The sequence below is a fragment of the Lampris incognitus genome, chromosome 13, assembly GCF_029633865.1.
Source record: "Lampris incognitus isolate fLamInc1 chromosome 13, fLamInc1.hap2, whole genome shotgun sequence".
Lineage (NCBI taxonomy): Eukaryota > Metazoa > Chordata > Actinopteri > Lampriformes > Lampridae > Lampris > Lampris incognitus.
Window position 1 is genome coordinate 39,019,196 of NC_079223.1, and position 20,439 is coordinate 39,039,634.

General features: G+C 43.9%; 1 protein-coding gene across 1 annotated transcript; it reads right to left on the reverse strand.

Moving 5' to 3' along the window:
• Window positions 1-83: 83 nt before the first annotated feature.
• mlh1 (mutL homolog 1, colon cancer, nonpolyposis type 2 (E. coli)) lies at window positions 84-8,139 on the reverse strand. Its single transcript, XM_056292225.1, has 19 exons — window positions 7,904-8,139; window positions 7,532-7,622; window positions 7,343-7,441; window positions 7,183-7,256; window positions 6,968-7,040; window positions 6,789-6,880; window positions 6,620-6,662; window positions 6,163-6,251; window positions 5,915-6,027; window positions 5,708-5,801; window positions 5,469-5,622; window positions 4,980-5,317; window positions 4,142-4,272; window positions 3,206-3,314; window positions 3,051-3,114; window positions 1,702-1,866; window positions 1,090-1,182; window positions 871-984; window positions 84-703 (listed from the first exon to the last, which is right to left on the reverse strand). Exons 1-19 carry the CDS (start codon window positions 8,008-8,010, stop codon window positions 548-550), a joined length of 2,199 nt encoding a protein of 732 aa, XP_056148200.1. The 5' UTR covers window positions 8,011-8,139; the 3' UTR covers window positions 84-547.
• Window positions 8,140-20,439: the final 12,300 nt, after the last annotated feature.

The window sequence follows — 20,439 nt, forward strand, 5'->3', positions numbered from 1 at the left end:
TGTTATTTCCATGGCGTTTTTTTTGGAGGGCGTTTTGTGAAAGTTCTCTATTGTATTTTAAAAAGGGGGGGAAAAGATTAATCCTGAATTGGTAGCCAGTTGGCATGTTTAGATACGAAAGGATTCATCACCTGATTACGCTTTTCCAAGCTTCATGCCCATGCTCGAAATCTGGAACATTCAGATGAGCTTTCTGGATGCAGCTCTTGCAGCCTATTTTTATTGGTCTTTAAATGTTGACTTCAGTTTGTAAAGAAAATTAGCAGGGATCCCGAGTTTCACTGATTTTTTTTTTCCACTCAGACGAATCCTTATCCAGTCACATTTTTATTGCACACATTTAAAACATTACCGACTTAGTGATGGAACCCAGATTGCTTGATGGGATTTCTAGTAAAACATTTTCAAACAGTTGCATCGTGGGCAGTGCAAATAGGCAATTCCATGTTTTTCTAAAGTTAGTAATTTGGAGGAATATCTTGATACAAAATATTTATTCAATTATATAACAAAACATAAAAGCTGGAGTATTAGGTGTCAATTTGATTCAGCACCTCTCAAACACTTTATAGAGATCGGGTAAGTTGGCAATCTGGAGCACACTGCCATCTTCACTGAAGTTCTTTGGGGGACTGAAGAGGGTTCGAAAAGCCTTGAAGATTACATGCTCAACTTTCCAACGCCATGAGTTAAGCTCTGCATCCTGAAACAAAGGCCACATCATCCGTTCATGTTCGTTAATAACAAATTTCAATATGTATTGTCATTCTCAAACTGAGTAAAAACAGAAAAGGCTAGAATTTGCAAAGCTTTAATTAATCACTAGATAACATGTCTTAAACATACTACTTGAGTTTTATTCCAGGATACCTTCTGCTCCTCCCCTGACTCTGCCTCCGAGATGTATGGTTTCCTGATCGAGTAGAATCGGCTGCATTCCTTGCTGAAGTCTCTGAAGCATTCCTTCTCATCATCCCAGTTCACCTATTCAACAACACACCAATGACCTCAACACGTGTCTTCAAATGACAAAAAAACGCAGTTCACACACAACATCACAGCTTGAGTGGAGACAGACAGGACTGTCACCTCAGTAGCCAGGCGCAGGATGAACATTGGCAGTCCCTCCATGACAGGACTGTACTTGTCAAGCAGCAGTGGAAGCCCCGTTAGATTTCCTTCCTAGAGAGACCAGATGCCAACAGTCCAAATGCAGGACAAACGGTAAGACTTTGCAGGACAGTATGAAAAAGATTTGATAATGTCCACTTTTTTTGGGTTACCAATGCAAAAAGGCACAATGTGGACTCAGTTTAAGACATTTCTATCCCGCCTCCAGTTACAGTCGTTACCCACTAGTCGGCGCATGACAACATAACATGCTTAACATCAGAAAAGACTGCTCGATGCATGGGCAACAATAAGAATGGTCCTTGATTATGTGCCTTCTTAGTGTTGTTAAACTGAAGAGCTTTTTAATTTACAACCAATTGTTTAATGTTTAAATGGAGAGACATGTACTTTTGTTATTTTGGTTCAAAATGCAGGACGTCAACATCTGGGACAAAGGGTCAACGCACTGTGCAGTAATTCTTTAAATTGGATACCTGGTTACATGAGGCACACTTGTTTTAGTTTTAGATACAGGTCCTGACTACAGGACAATATGGTATGTCTAACCAGTAGGACACAGAAACTGACCTGATCAATCTCACAGGAATAGTACTCCTCCAGCATCTCTGCTTTCTTCTTCAGGAAGTCCACTATGTACTGAGCCAGACCCTCTTTGGGCCCGTCCTCCTCTGTCCAGCCACTCTCCTCAGAGTCCAGAGCCACCATGGCCAGGTCATAAAGCGGAACAGGCGTCTTGAGACAAAGACAGACAACAATTAAAGCTACTACTACTACTTTCGGCTGCTCCCGTTAGGGGTCGCCACAGCGGATCATCCGTTTCCATTTCTTACAACAATTAAAGCTACACTATGCAATTTTTTGTATTACATTGAGTTTATACAGAAAATGCAGAAATTGACGATTCAATACACCGAGTAGTTTCACTGTTAGAGCCTCAAGTGGTGTGGTGCAACTAGCCCTGTTGAATTTCATGTATATATCTAGTCTTGCGTTATCGTCGGTAACAAAGAGCACTCGCACACTAAGGAGGGACAGACAATAATGTATCTTCACTAGTTCTGAGTCTGTAAATACACAGATGTAGACAAAATAAACGTTTTGGCATCAGGCTTCCGTAACTATATGACACTCCTGCTTCACGATACATACGGAAAGCACAAAGGAAATGCTGCTGACAGCAAACAAGTGCCACTGATGTGACAAACTTGCACAGTGCAGCTTTTTTTTCTCCATCTCATCATCAGCCGCTTCTCCGGGGTCAGGTTGCGGTGGCAAGCTAAGTAGGGCACTCCAGACGTCCTCCAGCTCCTCCTGGGGGATACCAAGGCGTTTCCAGGCCAGATTGGACATGTAGTCCCTCTGGCAAGTTCTGGGTCTACCCCAGGTTCTCCTCCCAGTCCCAGCTTTTTTTTTTTATTCCCCCCTTTTTCTCTCTCCAATTGTATCCGGCCAATTACCCCATTCTTCCGAGCCGTCCTGGTCGCCGCTCCACCCCCTTTGCCAATCTGGGGAGGGCTGCAGAGTACCACATGCCTCCTCCATAGATGTGGAGTCGCCAGCCTCTTCATTTCACCTGACGGTGAGGAGTTTCAAAAGGGGGACGTAGTGCGTGGTAAGATAACACTATTCACCCCAGTTTCCCCTCCCCCCCAAACAGGTGCCCCAACCGACCAGAGGACGCGCTGGTCCTCAGTGCACGTGCAGTGACCAGGACACATACCCACATCCGGCTTCCTGCACACAGACACGACCTTGTCTGTAAGGACGCCCGACCAAGCTGGAGGTAACATGGGAATTCGAACCGGCGAGCCCCATGTTGGTAGGCAACGGAATAGACCACTACGCTACACGGATGCCCCACACAGCGCAGCTTTAAAATCGTATGAATCATCATGTACTTTTGAATTGGTACTTACAGTTAACTGCAATACACCAAAGTTCCCAAAGTCATAGATCAGTATCTGGTAGAAAAGCTCCTGGCTGCAATAGAAAAAAAAATGTAATCAAATGTAAAGGGACCAAATGCTAAAAGTAAGCAGAGTCCATGTTTCCATGTGGCTGTGGCTCTAACCTGAGTTTGGTGGTGTTTAGAAGGTACAGTTTAGTGTGATGCTGTATGAGAGTCCACTGAGGGTTAATACAGCCCACAAATGAGTGATTCCGGAGCATACGTTGAAGATCTGAAAAAAAAAAATCTGTATTGTCCCATTTAAAAATAGTTTAGATGGACAGTGCAACCTAAAAAACATAAATCCAGTGATGAAGTTATTTAAAAAAAGATTTAGAAAACACTTTTTCCATCTTTTATCTCGAAAAAAATCAAATGATGTGTGTGTGTGTGTGCGTGCGCGCAGATATTAGAATGTATTAAAAGTTTATTTGAAGACAAGAAGGGAAAGAGGGAACGTGTGTGCTGATTACTTAAGGCAAACTTTGAAGCTTGGTTCACATGACAGATACTAAACGCCAAAGCCAGGACAGTTTGCACTTTACTCATTTAAAGAAAGAGTGCGCTCAAAAACAACATGCAGCTCAGTAACTAAAGCATAATAGTCACTGGACGATGGTGTTATGCTTGACCAAACTTACTTCATGTATTCATAGATTCAATCATTCACTGTTAGTGCCGCCAAAGGATAATGTGTCAAATGACATCAGAATCATCATCCAGTGACACCATCGTCTAATCACATACTTGGTTAGTAAAAAACAAACAGACTAAAGTTTAGAGAGAGTGTGTGCAGGCGTATTACAAGCATTAAGGCTGTAGCAGCTAGTCAAAGACAGCTGCATCCTTGTGCAATGCTTTCTGGCTGGTACATATAGTAACTGTGGGACAGGCTCTCTGAACAGGAAAAGACCGTTTTCTCCATAAATATAAGTAACACCAATGTGGTTCAAGTTTTAATAGACAATATAGACAGTTGGTACTTCCTGGACGTGCACATTACATTTCCATTTAAGAAGCTAAAATCAAAATACTGCAATGCCAGACTGTTTGGTATACCCTCGTGTGTGCTCTCAGCGATCTCATGTCTCAGCTCTTTCACACTGTTCAACTTGATGACTCGTCTCCTGTCCATTCCTGCAAAGGTTAGGTCTTCCTGCTTCTCCTCCTCGCCTTTCCTGGAGTGCTTCCTGTGTCAGCGTAAGCACACACACACACACACACACACACCTATTACATACAAAACATACTCTGCACATACTAGTCTTAGAGAGTAATGAAACCATTTTCATGAGTTCGCCAACATCTACAGGTTAAAAACATGGCAGGCTGGTCTTGGCACTCGATGTTAGCATAGCAGGATAAACACAGCTGTAGATAACATTAATAATGGATCTGTTGGATACAGGTATAACAGCACACCTATCAGCATACCTACATCCAACAGAGCCATTATTAATGTTATTATCTGCAGCTATGTTTATCCTGCTATGCTTACATCACTACCAAGACTGCAACTTGGTTTAACCTTTACATGGTTTCTAAGATGTAGATGTCAGCAAACTCACTAAAATGGTCTAGGGTTTAGTTACTCTTTAAAAGCTATACAATGTTAGTAGCAGTTGGTAATACATTTCAAACATTTGTATTATCTGGACAATAACTTTACATTTTAAACCTTCTCATTTTACAAATGCTTTTAGCCACAGCAACAGTCAAAGAGACGCAACAGTTAGCAGATATATTTGTGTGTCAGCCTACAGGCATCATACAGCACTGAATTAGTAATCATCACAGCCCAGAGTGCAATGTTATGAAATACTGTGCTTGAAAGATCTTTTTTTTTTTATAATCAACATCACACAATGTCATGACACACAAACTCAGGATGATTTACGTGGAGAGATCTGTAGTGGTGACACTGGTTCCCTCGCCATCATTTTGAATCCCAGCTTCCTGTTCTTCCATGACCATCATCATCTCCACATCGTCCATCTCATCCATGTCAGCAGGGGGAGGCTGGGGGTCAGTCTCAGCCTCCCCATGACCGGGATCAGATGGTTCAGGGACAGGGGCTGGCTTCTCCTTGGGCTTGAGGAAGGCATCCAGCTTCTGAGCTCGACAGTCTGTCCTCACCCTCTGATGTGCATATTCCCGCTCACCAGGCTCAGCTATGGAGCTAGTGGAGGGCTTTACTTCACTCCCTGCAGACACTGCAAGCGTCGGCAGCAAGGTCTGTACATGGAACACAGCAGAATAACACACAACTATAGATTTATGATAATTCTATTGATATATTCTCTGTGCAACTATGAGGGGTTTTGTGGTTGCGTGATGAGGTTACATTCCATTAGTAGCTCTTTCCAGATAAATCATTACAACGTACCTGTGTGAAATATGTGCGCGAGGAGTTGGAGCCCAGCAGTTTGCTCTCAATGTGTTTCTGAATACTCTCAATAATGCAGTCTTCATGCAGGAAGTGAACTTCGTGTTTCGTGGGATGGACATTCACATCTATATTATGTGGAGCAATCTCCAGGCTATGGAACAGGAATATATATGATTTACAGATAACCATAATGAATAAAAGACAGAATAAACAAAAAGACAGTGAAGTATAGTTGCCTCAGGTAGAGAAAGGGGTGGGTGTTCTTGGGTAAGTATGCAGCATAAACTGTCTCGATGGCTTTCTTCAAGGCACTTGATTCCACCAGACGATCTGCAGTAGAGACCATGGAGATTAGAATCTCATTTCCATAAAATGGCAACAAAATCCAGTAACCTGAATTGGTGTGCCAAGTTTCCACAAAGTATTATTTTTGCAATACGTACGATTGATAAAGAGGATGAGGATGCATTTCTTGACTGAGTAGTTTGCATTCGATATGTATCCACTAAGCTTATAGGCAAGTTTCTGGTCCTCACACTCAACTTCGATCAGCTCCCTAAGAACATTGTACCATGCAAGCATGATTCATTATATCCAAAAAATATTCCAACAGTGTCAGTAGTAATGTGATAACAGGTCACATGGTACAAAACCACATATCACTGCACATGTTTTTTTGTTTGATTTTTACCTGCTAACTGCATTACCGAATACCCCTCGGATGTTGTCCAGTATGGAAGCATTGGGTAAGGACCTGACATCTGCCACAGTCTCTCCTTGCTGACAAGAGAGAGACCATTTATAACAGAGAAAGTTGGATCTTTATATCCTAACAGCAAACGAAAATAATCTGTAAGCCTGTATTATCTGTGAATAATGTTGCGCTCCTAAAACAAGCAGTAAATAAAATGCATCGTCAGAACCAAATACATTGATGATTTAAGGCCGTAGTTATTTCACAGCCACTACATGGAAATCATACCCAGTGCTTTGACAAGTCTTCCTTAGGTTCTCCTACCACATCTTCCCAGATCCAACCTCCAACACCTCAACATTTATGTCCATCTTAAAGACTATTTAATTTGAAGCAAGTTCATTTTGTTCATTTCAGTCCCAGTTGGTAGCATGGAAGAATAAGCATGTCTCACCTTTTTCACAGAAATGCTTTTCCCCGAGTTGTGTATGGCATACCTGTGAAACAAAAAGGTATAGACAAGGCTACAAGTTAGCTGAAAAACAAAATAAACAAAAAAATTAAAAGTGTAAACTCAAAAACAAGGGCTGTAAATCTATATGAGAAAAACATGGCAGACAGACCTGCTCACTATCTCTACAATCCTGGAGTACTCCTCACTGGGGCTCTTCAGGGCTTTCCTCCTTGTGGAAACATTATAGAACAAGTCCTCCACCTGCAGGCCAGGGTGACAGACACATCACAGACCCCTTAACATCCACATACTTAATCCTTCACAAAGCAATGTGGTCAATGGACTCACAAGGATCTGCGTCCCCTGGTTTCCAGCACAGGGTTTTAGGGTACCCTTTATTTTTCCATCACTGTAGCAGGCCCTGAATAGGAGAGGAAATGCTTGTCCATAAACAAAATCTTTGTCACCCATAGTGAGATGAACATGTACAATGACACGATGTAATGAACTTTCAAAGGAGGTGACAGAGCGAATGATTGAAGATATTTGGACGATAACCACACCTGTAAGCGCATTTGGCATCAGCCGTTTTAGTTGTTATTGTCACATGGGCGACATGGCTTATGCTGGCTAATGCCTATAAAGAAAGAGCACATAGATACAGACACATGTCATTTCCATTTTAAGATGTATTTTGACGGTATGACCATTTGCGCTGCTTACCTCCCCTCTGAAACCATAAGTTGAAATAGCTGTCAGGTCCTCAAAGGTCTGCAGTTTGCTTGTGGTAAATCGTTCACATACGATTTCCATGTCTTCTTTCTACCTTGACAAAAAAAAACTGGTAAAGAAAGAACAGAGTTTAAGGACAACACCCACTGACACACTTCCCACAGTGGAGCCTTGACGTACCCTGATGCCGGTGCCATTATCCTGAATCTGGATCAGCTTTAGTCCTCCATCTTTCACCGTCACCTGTATGTTGTTCGATTTAGCATCTAAACTGCAAGAATAGTAAACAGAAGTTGCAATGATGGGTGATGTACAAATCTGAGTGTGGGTGGTATGTCAATCCTTGTAACCACGCCAGAGATATTAATGTTCGCCGCTTAAACTTGTACACATCAAAGATCAATCAATCGATCAAGTTGCATGTCGCTCGTATTCGTCAACATCATTCTGTGTCCCGTTATGACCGTTATTTGCCACATTACAAAAGTCATTAGATATTAGTAAAACAAACAGGTTGTCAATCTGACATGTGTCACAACTTGGATACAGTACCAGTTCTCAAGCATCTCTTTGATTGCGTTAGCAGGACGCTGGATGACTTCTCCTGCGGCGATCCGATTGACGACCGTCTCATCGAGCCTCCTGATAACGCCTGCCATGTTCCTGGCGGAAACGACTCAGTCTTCGTTCGGTATAGTTAGATAAAAACTGTGAGTATAATTATGTATAAGTTAAATTAAATATGAACCTTAAAAGTTTAGCCTACTACGTTAGCCAATTGTGCCTAGCAAACAACACCAACAACGGAATAGGAACGCGGGGTTATAGCGCCACCCTCATTGGTTACGAGCGTTTACGAGGAGGCGCGGTCTGAGGCGGAAGTCATGATGATTCGCTGAAGTTTTTCTTCTCTGCCGACTATGTGGATGGATCACAACACGGAATTGCTCAACAGCATCCTCTAGAGGTTAAAATACGCCATGCCATCTACAGGTCGTATTTTGCAGAGGTGGGCAGCGCAAGCTTTTTGTGTCCACTACCTGAACAAACGCTTTGGCAGGAGGTTTGTTTCCTCTTGTCATAGCAGTTTTAGACAAAATGCTCCGTTTAAAGTCTCTGTACGTCTGTGTGTATTTATGTTCCACTGTATGTCATATACATACTGCATGTGAACCAATGTGTTACTTATGGGTGTATATACTTAAATATGGGTGGAGGTATACTTGTTTTAAAGGTGCAGACTGCGGCAACATATTTCCCTAAGTAGGATGAAAAAAGTATCTCTCTATCAACTCTACTGATTACTGTTGCGGTCTCCAGTGTAAAGTACACATAAATATTGATCAAGTCAGGCTTTGGGCAACCATGCACCAGTGGAATTGAGGTTCCAACCATGTTGATGATTTATTTCGAACATGTGATACGCAGGTTATGACATACAGAGAAGCCATTGCCAATAATCTGAAGTGATCAAAAAATCCACACATTAAACTCAGCGAACAAATCTCCGTATGCATCAGATTGTTATATGTTCAAAAAGGGGTAGGAGGAAGTATACCCTTATTTTATTTTTTTTATTTCAACCAGGTTGACGAGATAAACTGATGCGTGTAACATGACAAATCTAATGATATGATGGATCTATAATGATGGAAACGGAGTTCTTCTGTGACCATGACCCCTCATATCAGTGAAAGACAATTGCAAAGAAGATAGAAAAAAAAGTATAATCTGTAAGACTATTTTAGTGGTGGAATTGGTGTTATTGTTCTTTAATTTCACTGTTCAAATAACTTATGTTTTTCATCTTTTGATTACTTAACTGTTCAATTATTGTGCCCCGACTAATGTTATCATTGTCAATAAAGATTTGAAGGGGCTGTTGACATTTCCGTGGAGTTTGTTATCGCTGCACTTTAAGAGTTGTTTCACATTGCAAATCACCAGCTGTTACTACTTGATAATAAAGAGTTTCTGATCACAATCATAAGCCTGTACTTTTAACTTTGGCACAGTATGACTGTTTTGGTCCTTCTCGCTTGGTTATAGGAGTTAGGTGAATGTTTTTGGGCCTGAAAGTGGATATGGTGGTATTTGTACAATTTGGTCATTTTTTTAAGAGCACCCCTGAGAAACAAAATACGAAATGTGATGCCTGTGCACTTACAAACGGAACATTAACAGATAAAGTTCAGGCTGTTTTTCGGGAACATAAGCTTGCCATCAATTCAGGAGGATAATATAATCTTTTTCAAGGTTTACTATGACAAGCTTTGCTTCAGGTATCATCATTGCAGTTGTTTCTGAAGGCGATACTGATAAGCCTATCTCATATTTGACATGTTCAGCTCTGGAATGCAAACAATAGTTTTGGTATGAACAATAACAGTGTCACTAGTCGTGTAGTTATCAAAATTAACTTGTGCATTGACAAACTGTCAAATAGCATCTAGATGTGGGTCTTGTAAATTTGTTCACTCTATCAGTATTGTGCATTGAATATTGAGTGATTCAGTATGGAAAATTATCCAGCATTATTAAAAAAAAAAAAACAAGTCCAAATTCCTGGCCCGTTTTTCAATTCTCTCCCACACCTTTTGTACTGCTACTGCTACTTTCGGCTGCTCCCGTTAGGGGTCGCCACAGCGGATCATCCGTTTTCATTTCTTCCTGTCCTCTGCATCTTCCTCTGTCACACCAGCCACCTGCATGTCCTCCCTCACCACGTCCATAAACCTCCTCTTTGGCCCTCCTCTTTTCCTCTCCCCTGCCCACTCCATATTCAGCATCCTTTTATACAATACACTTAAATTCTTTGCATTTAAGAAGTTGTGTGAAGAGAAGACAGATATTTGCTGAAAGTTTTGCTGGCAGCTTGTAAAAAGGGTATTAAAGAGATGGTACAAGGTGGAACCACCAACACTGGATGAATGGCTGGAAATTGTGAGCGAATATATTTGATATGGAACTGTTAACTCATAAGATGAGAGCCCAAGAGGAACGATGTTGAGAGAAATGAACGATGTTTACGTGTCAACGACAAGAGAATAAAATACTGAATATGTCACAGGAATAAAAAGGTTTTGTCGGGACAGAGCAATCCAGGCCCCCCCCCCTTTTTTTCCCTTCTTTTTGTGTCTGTATGGGTGGCACGGTGGCACAGTGGTTAGCGCAGTTGCCTCACAGCAAGAAGATCCTGGGTTTGAGCCCCGGGGTAGTCCAGCCTTGGGGGTCATCCCGGGTCGTCCTCTGTGTGGAGTTTGCATGTTCTCCCCGTGTCTGCGTGGGTTTCCTCCGGGTGCTCCGGTTTCCTCCCACAGTCCAAAGATGTAGGTCAGGTGAATCAGCTGTACTAAATTGCCTTAGGTATGAATGTGTATGTGTGTGTCGGCCCTGTGTGATGGCCTGGCGGTCTGTAAAGGGGGTCTTCCTGCCTGCCGCCCAATGACTGCTGGGATAGGCTCCAGCATCCCCATGACCCTTGGAGCAGGATAAGCAGTTTAGATAATGGATGGATGGGTGTGTATATTTTCTTTCTGTAATGGAAAAGCAATAAAAATAAAGTACAAAAAAAATCTTTGTATCTAAACTCATTGCAGCTCAAACAGAGAAGTAAACCTAAAGTAGAACTGTGGTGATCTAACCTTGAATGTCCGTTTTAATGTGTCTCATTGAAGGCTCCAAAGTAAAGGTCAACAATTACTGTTTTAAGAGCTTCTGTGTATCTAATCAAACATCTTCTGTATGATATGACCTCTCTAATTGAGATTATAGCAGGTGTATTGATTAAAGACGCCAAAATGTCTGTACAAGCAGGTCTTTATTCAACAAATACACTATTATACAGACTGACACATTTAAAATGAGTTTAAAAGATGGGACTCACTATATATATATATATATACAATATTGTTAAATGAGACCGAAGAAACCGAGTCTAATCTAACCTTTGACCTTTACACACAGGGGGAGAGACAGGACACATATACATTCATGGACTGGATGCAGAACAAATGTCCCGTTTGGCAGATATTCTCCAAAAGATCAACGACGGTTCAAAATCTGCCAGTATATAAATACAAACAAAAAAGTATAAATACAAACATACAAGTAAAAATATACAAATATTCTCTGGAATACTTTGTGCAGATAACAGAATTTAACTTTCATGCTGTAAATCCAACCCAGCTGTACTTGTGCTGTGTTTGTATTGTACTTGGGCTGCTGTGTTGTAACAAATTGGCCCAAGGCACGGCAGCATGACCTCAGTAGGACAGAATGGTGTAAGCAGATTGCCCGGGGGGGACACTGCTTGGTTGACATAACCTGGAAGAACTTCAGAATGCGGTCCAACCTGAACTCAGTCCTGGTGTATTGCAGACTATCTGAAGAATGCACTATAGTCAAACTCCTTCAAGAGGGCGACACGAACAAGGTGGATGCACCATATGTTTTTGTTGTAATTCCATTTGCAAGTATGATTAATCCAACTGAAAATCACACCAGATGTAAATGCAACTAGTGGGCCAGATTAAAACAGAACAGGACAATTCAGAAAAGAGCAGAATAGAATAGAATAGCTTAGAATAGAATAGGAGTTTTTTTTTGAACACGTGGGGTGATTGTCATGACTGACTCTCATGGGTAGCGCAGCACCTCTCCTCCTTTGGAAGCCGCTTGCTGATCAGTTCTTTGCCGAGGCCTGACTTCACTTGTTCCATCTGGTTTTCCACTGTGTCAAACACGTCCACTTCCATCATGTTAATGATTAGCGGCTTTCCAAGCACACAGACAATACCACATCCTATTGTATAGGTAAAATGTAGAGCTTGTAAATCAAACCCTCATTAGAGCAGCTGAGGGAGAGGATGCAAACTCATTGCCATTAAACTCAGGGCAAGAGGAGGTTTCTGCTCATGCTCAAACAAAGTCACATTTCTCCTCGTTATCTCCCACACACTTGCCATCCCGTTTGATTTTGCCTTCTCCATCTTTGGTAAGAACTTGATATAGATCTCAAACCAGATGTTGACCCCCCCCCCCCCTCCAATGCTCCTGGACAGCATCTGAGCAAAATAAATGTGACAGTGAAACCGGGCGTTGCCGTTGTGCACCGCAACTGTGTGACACTATACAGTATAACATTCATTGGCACAAACCTCTGCTAGATTGCTCTACCAGTTCCAATTTGGCAAGATATAGTTGTTGAGTAGCTTTCTGAGCAATTATTTGAGCCTCTGCCAATACATCTTCAACAATATGCACACAGCCATAACCACAGGCATGCGAAAGCAAACAAGAGCACAGGAAATGTCCAGTGACACTACTGAAAGTACAAGGGTTAGGAACTGCTATATAAATAGCAGCTGGGTGGTTACCTGCAACATTACTGCGAGCATTGCCTAGTGCATCCCCTTCCATGTTGAGAGCAGGTACCAGTTACTTATCTACCATAGTTCTCCACACAGGAGCCCTGCAGGGCCATTGCCTTGGACCCTTACTCTATAGTCTGTTCACACATTTACATTACATTACAGTCATTTAGCTGACGCTTTTATCCAAAGCGACTTACAATAAGTGCATTTAACGTAGGAAATCAGGAGAACTACTAGTCATCAGAGGTCATAAGTGCATCTAAACAAACATCTAAGAGCAAAACCAGTGCTAAAGTAAAAGTGCAAGAAAGAGTTTTTTTTTATGAGTGAATACAATAAGTGCTAAGAACAAGTAACAGGGTAGTAGTTCTTAAAGAGGTGAGTTTTCAACCAGCGCCGAAAGATGGGCAGCGACTCCGCTGTGCTGACATCAGTGGGGAGTTCATTCCACCACTGTGGGGCCAGGACAGAAAAGAGCCATGACCGGGTCGATTGGCAGCAAGGGCCTCTGAGCGACAGGGCAACCAGGCGTCCCGAGGAAGCAGAGCGAAGTGGTTGGGCGGGGGTGTAGGGCTTGACCATCGCCTGGAGATAGGAAGGAGCTGTTCCTTTCACTGCCCTGTAGGCTAGCACCAGAGTCTTAAACTGGATGCGAGCAACTACTGGGAGCCAGTGTAGGGACATGAGAGGTGAGTTGTGTGGGAGAACTTAGGGCAGTTGAACACCAGACGAGCTGCAGCTTTCTGAACAAGCTTCAGAGGTCTGATGGCCAACGTCAGGGCGCCAGCAACGAGGAAGTTGCCGTAGTCCAGCCGGGAGATGACCAGAGCCTGGATGAGCACCTGTGCCAACTCGTCGGTGAGGAATAGGCGAATCCTCATGATGTTATAGAGGAGAAATCAGCAGGAACGAGCAACCGATGCAACTTTTTCAGCAAATGACAGTTGGTCATCCAGGATCACACCCAGATTCCTCACAATCCGATCTGGCGTCACCACTGTGTTGTCAATGGTGATGGCCAGGTCTCGGTGTGGGCAACCTTTCCCCGGGAGGAACATCAGCTCTGTCTTGTCCAGATTGATCTTCAGGTGGTGTGTCGCCATCCACTCCGAGATGTCAGTCGAGCATGCAGCAATGCGTGTCTCTACTTGTGTGTCAGAGGGAGGAAAGGACTAGATCAGCTGGATGTCATCGACATAACAATGGTAAATGAAGTTATGCAAGCGAATAACAGAACCCAGGGATGTTGTGTACAGGGAGAAAAGGAGAGGACCCAGAACCGAACCCTGTGGAATGCCTGTAGTCAGTCTGTGAGGCTCCAACACAAACCCCTTCCACGTCACCTGGTAGGAGTGACCCGTCAGGTAAGTTGCAAACATTGAGAGTGCAGAGCCTGTGACACCCAGCCCCTCGAGGGTAGAGAGGAGGATCTGGTGGTACATTGTGTCAAACGCAGCTGACAGGTCCAGGAGTATCAGAACAGAGGAGAGAGAGTTTGCTCTCGCAGAGTGCCGCGTTTCTGTCACCGCAAGGAGGGCCGTCTCTGTCGAGTGACCCACCCTGAACCCAGACTGGTTGGGTTCCAGGAGGTTGTTCTGGTGGAGGTACAAAGAAAGTTGGTTAAAAACAGCACGTTCGAAAGTTTTGGATAAAAAGGGTAGAAGGGAAACTGATCTGTAGTTTTTTACATCAGAGGGGTTAAGTGATGGTTTCTTGAGAAGGGGGGTGACTCTAGCAGTCTTGAAGGCAGATGGAAAGCATCCTGCCTGGAGGGAGGTGTTGATGAGGTGGGTTAGATAGGGAAGGAGTTTAGGTGCTATAGACTGAAGAAGAGGGGAAGGGACCGGGTCAAGGGAGCATGTGGTGGGGCGACTGGATATGATGAGGTTTAGAACCTCGTCGGGGCAGAGGGGAGCGAGGTGGGATAGGGTGGGACGTGGAAAGGTGAAGGAGGGTGCAGAGGGTGGGATAGTGCAAGCAGCACTAACCGGGTGGTGAGAAAAGGAGGATCTGATGTCATTTACCTTCTTGTCAAAGAAGTTAGCAAAGTCATCAGGGAGAAGGGAGGAAGTAGGAGGAGGAGGTGGGGGTTGAAGAAGTATAGAGAAGGTTTCAAAGAGTTTCTTAGGATTAGAGGCAGAGGATAGGATTTTAGAGCGATAGAAGGCAGCCTTAGCAGCAGAAAGGGAGGAGGAGAAAGTGGAAAGAAGAGCCTGGAAGTTGAGAAGGTCCTCTGGGAGTTTGCCTTTTCTCCATTTGCGCTCGGCCACTCTCAGGCTCCGTCTGTCAGAATGTACTGAATCGGTCAGCCAAGGGGCAGGTGGAGTTGGGCGTGCAGGCCTGGAGGTGAGGGGACAGAGATTGTCCAGAGAAGAGGAGAGGGTAGAGAGGAAGATAAGTAGCAGTGTCAGGGGGTAGGAGAGAGAAAGATTCAGGTGTAGTGAGGATAGAGGTAACAGTGGAAGAAAGATCAGTGGTGGAGAGAGAGCGGAGGTGTCTACGGGTGAAAACCATGTGGGTAGGGGAAGGGGCTGAGGGGGGTGAAGAGAGGGAGAGAGAGTAGGACATGAAATAGTGGTCAGAGAGCTGGAGGGGAGTAACAGAGAGATTGGAAATAAGACAGTGTATTGTAAAGATAAGGTCCAGCTGGTTGCTGGCCTTGTGGGTAGGAGGAGAGGGCGAGAGGTGAAGGTCAAAGGAGGAGAGGAAAGAGAGAAGAGGATCTAGCTTGTTAGTGTGGATGCTGAAGTCACCGAGAAGGATAAGTGCAGAGTCATCAACAGGGAAGTGCGAGACAAGTGTGTCAAGCTCCTCCAGAAACTCACCAAGGGGGCCTGGTGGGCGGTACACAACCACGATGGTGAGCTTGACTGGATAAGAGACAGTAACAGCATGAAATTCAAAAGAGGGTGGAAAAAATTGTGGAATGGAAACAAGAGAGTATTTCCATTTCAGGGAGATCAGCAGGCCAGTACCACCACCCGCCTCCCAGCTCTGGGAGTGTGAGAAAAAGAGTACACATCAGACAGAGCTGCGGGTGTGGTAGTGTTTTCTGGCATGATTCAGGTCTCAGTTAGAGCAAGAAAGTTGAGGGAGAGCAAGGATGCGTAGCCTGAGATAAACTCAGCTTTCGGCACCGCAGACTGGCAATTCCAGAGCCCTCCCGTCACCACTTGCTCAACGTGAGTGGAGAGAGTGGGATAGATGAGATTGGTAGGGTCACAGCGCCTAGGAGTGACCCAACATCTATGCCAGCCCCGGGAAGAGGAAAGGACAGGAATGCGAAGGAAACACATAGTCTATACTAGGTACACAAAATACAGATGACTGACCGGATCTAAAAAGAGCAGTCCGTGCTTGACGAAGTCTTGGCTTGAAAAAGTCGCACTTGTGTTTGTTTACTCTAGCCTTCATTCAATCTAGGCTTGTTTGCCTGAGGCTTGGAAGTAGCAGCAGTGATTTAAAGAACACGGATTGTTAATGGTCTGCCATGAGTGCAGGCCACACCGTGGCCACTAACACCCAATTGGCCAAAGTCAAAGAGGTAAACTGAAAATAGGCCTATTGCCCAGAAACTGGTCACTTACGTAAAACTCTATCAAACCTCACACAATACTATTAAAACTGCAAACAGCAAGTTACCAAGGAATATATTTATAAGATAAAAGGATAACTAAGTCAAAACAGCTAGGCAACAAGAAATATTTAAGGGCACACTAGGTGAAAAACAGCTACAGCTAGAATAAGTAAATAAGACAAGTAAGTAAATAGAATAACACAGCTACAGCTAGAATAAGATCCCACAAGGAACCAGGAGCAGATGTATAGACAAAAGTACTAATACTCAAGCAGTTGGAATAAGACTAGTAGCAACTTGTTAAGCAAGAAAGATGATACTTACTCTATTCTAGATGAACCAGCAATTCAGAATCACTCCAGATTGAGATTCAAAAAAGGACTGGTTGTTAAAATCCCTAGTGTTTGCACTGCAACAGATTCAGTGGAGATCAAACTGGAGATGTCTGCCAAGGTGACATTGCCACCACCAGGACACATCATCAGTTGTGTACCTCAGCATCATAGGGTGTTTCGGCCTTTTATCACAAGACACCCTCCGCTGAGGCAGGCCCACCACAGGTTGATCGGTCCTGGGTGCGTGACCTGTGGTTAGCTGTTCACCCTGGCAGCCCAGACGGCGTCTCTCCTTTTGAGCCAGATCCAGTGGCTAGTCCTCTCAGCAGTGTTGGCTAGCTCTTTGTTCACTCTCCTGTGTGCCTGCCCCCTGACTCCTAGTTCCCTCAGGAGTTTTGCTTTGGAGCTGGCAACAAAGCCCCTACAACCCACCTCCACAGGGCGCACCTTCACCTTCCAGCCTCTGTCCTCTGCTTCGGCTGCTAGGTTGGCGTACCGCAGCTTCTTAGACTCGTATGCTTCATCGACTGCATCCTCCCAGGGGACTGTGAGCTTAATGATGTAAGCGAGCTGGTTAGAATTGGACCAGAGGGGGGCGTGGCCGGGACGTCGAGGATGTAGGACACGTTTCTCTATTGCTCCTGAGTTAGTGACCAAATTTATATATTTAATCTCGCTAAATCGTGCATGTCTTTGGTGGTCAAGCGTCTAAAGAGTCCTTTAAACGATTCACACTATATTTGAGGACTTTGAAGGTGAAATGACATCTAATCGACCGAAAATGGAGTCTGCAAGAGCAGGCCGCAATAAGCCTGCGCCCTCTCCTGAATCTGATCCGCTCCCAACATCGGGTGCTACAGCTAGTGCTGACAGCATGACAGTACTGACCGCGGAAATGCTACAATCCATGATGGGCTCCCTCAAAACCGATATTTTCAGTAAGCTTGACACTTCAGCTACCACTCTCAGATCAGAGATGATACTGGTCAAAGACGAGCTTAAAAGATCTATCGAGAGGATCCAGAATAAACTCGACGCACATGGAGTCGTTTTATCGGAGCTGGAGCGCAGTGCTACAGATCACAGCACTCGGATTACCGAGCTAGAGGCGAACGTCGGCTCACTAACAACTAGGGTGACATACCTGGACAACAGATGCGAGGACCTGGAAGGTAGAATGCGGAGGAACAACATCCGTCTTCTGGGAATACCGGAGGGAGTGGAGGGCCCGTGACCGACAGAATTCGTAGCCGGGCTGCTTCAGGAGCTGCTCGGCCTGGATGAGAAGCCGCTGCTAGACCGGGCCCATCGCACCCTGCGGAGCCGACCCCGGGAGGGTGAACCTCCGCGACCATTTGTCATCAGGGTGCATTTCTTTCACGTCCGGAACGACATGCTGAAGAGATCTGGAGATGCGTCTCCTCTCCTCTACAAGGGCAGCAGAGTCTCGATATTTCCGGACTACACCACGGCTGTGGCCAAGAAGCGGGCTAGCTTCGGAGATGTGAAGCGCCAGCTGCGCGCCTGTCCCGGCGTGAAGTATGGTCTCATCTACCCTGCGGTTCTGAGACTGACCCTGCCGGACAGCTCCACACCCGGCTGTTGCGGCCGATTTCATCAAATACAGGGTGAAAAAAGCTGTCATGCCACCGCCGGGTCTGTAGCTCAAAATATCAGTTGGCTGGTCTGGTTAGCAGGCTAGTTAGCGGGCTAGCTGGTAGGCAGATTAGCTAGTGAAGTTGGTCTTGCAGTGCTCATTGTTGACATTTGAACGCAGCTGTTTTTTTATTTTCAGTACATGTTGGAGAGTGAAGCTAGCCTTGCAGTGCTCATTGTTGACACTTGAATGTAGTGGGTTTTTTATTTTTATTTTCAATACATGTTGATGAGTATACAGCGGACTACTCACATTAAGGTGATATAATGTCGAGATATATTTTATTCCACTTACATTACTGCCTACTATTTGTGTCATTCTCATTTCATTTTGTTTTGATCTGAGCTGCCTGCACTGCCAGTATTTGGTTGTTTACATGGTTGAAGTTCAATTTTGCCACTTTATAGATTTTGTACCTCTCTTAACTGAGTTAGTTTTCCTCGGGTCCTAATGTTATTGGAGACCGACTTATGCACATTTGCTTTATTCTAGTTCAATGGTCACAAATCTCAGGTAGCTAAGAGTAAGTTAGCTAAGTTGGTATGCGTTGCTCTAAAGGTTTTTTGTATTTAGGGGTTTGCTTGCATCTCAGTTGGGGAGATGCTTCGGCAAGAGGGATTTTGTGGGAGGGTTTTTTTCCTTCTGTATTTGTGTTTTGTTTTCTTGTGTTTTGTCACTTGTTTTTGTTTTTTGAATTTGCACTATTGAGGTCAGCCAAAATATTTAATTTGCATTATGCCTTGTCCTTAACATGTCCTCTCTCTCTTAAGACATGACTCAGCCTGACGTAGCTCATCCTGCTGGAGGGAATGGTTTTAATTTTCTCACTTGGAATTGTAGGGGCATTAACAACCCAGTTAAACGCAGTAGGGTTCTCCACCACCTCCATCAGTTGAAAGCTCACATTATCTTCCTCCAAGAAACTCATCTCCAGGTATCACAACACTCAATACTTAGGTGCAGATGGGTGGGTCAGGTGTTCCATTCCTCATTTCAGAGTAGGTCAAGAGGGGTGGCTATCTTACTTCACAAATCAGTACCTTTTACATGTTCTAATGTGATAGCTGATCCCAATGGTAGATATGTAATTGTCAGTGGTAGGTTATTCGATACGAAGGTGGTTCTTGTTAATGTTTATGGTCCTAATTGGGACAATGGTGATTTTTTCAAATCGGTTTTCTCCACACTCCCTGATATGTCCTCCCATATGCTGATCATAGGCGGTGACTTTAACTGCTGGTTGGACCCACATTTGGATCGATCCTCCACTAAATCTACTACTTTATCAACCTCAGCTGGGGTTGTCCGTACCTTTATGTCTGATTTCGCTGTTTCAGACCCTTGGAGAACATTTAATCCATCTGGGAGGGCATACTCTTTTTTCTCTTCGGTACACCACACTTTTACGCGCATAGACTACTTCCTTGTAGATGATAGACTTCTCCATTCCATATCTTCGTGCTTATATAATCCAATTGTGGTTTCGGACCATGCCCCTGTCACTATGGGAGTAGTCTTTCAAACAGCTAATAATCAGAGACCGCCTAGGCGGCTTAACACTCAATTACTCAGTACCGAAAATTTTATTAACTTTGCTTCGGCCCAAATTGACTTTTTTATGGATACAAATAGAACCCCAGGTATCTCTGCGTCTACCCTATGGGAAACTTTGAAAGCTTATCTTAGAGGTGAAATTATTTCCTACACCACATATGAGAACAAACTTAAAAAAGATAAATTGTCCATGCTAACACGCCGCATTGCCCAATTAGATAACGCATATTCCGTTTCACCATCTCCAGATATTTATAAGGAGCGCTTAACTTTGCAAGCAGAATTTGACACTTTGCTAACAGATCAAGTTACTGAGCTGCTTGTCAAGTCTAGGAGCACCTACTATGAACAGGGAGACAAAGCCAGTAAGTTATTAGCACACAAGTTGCGTCAAGTTTCATCATCACATCAAATTCCCAAAATTCATACATCATCCGGAATATCATTAGACCCTAGGGAGATAAATGATGAGTTCAAAAGTTTCTACCAGTCTCTATATACTTCTGAAAGTGATGCTGATTTATCAGAATTTGATGACTTCTTCCACTCCCTTGATGTACCTTTAGTCAACCAGGATTTGTTTAAAGAAT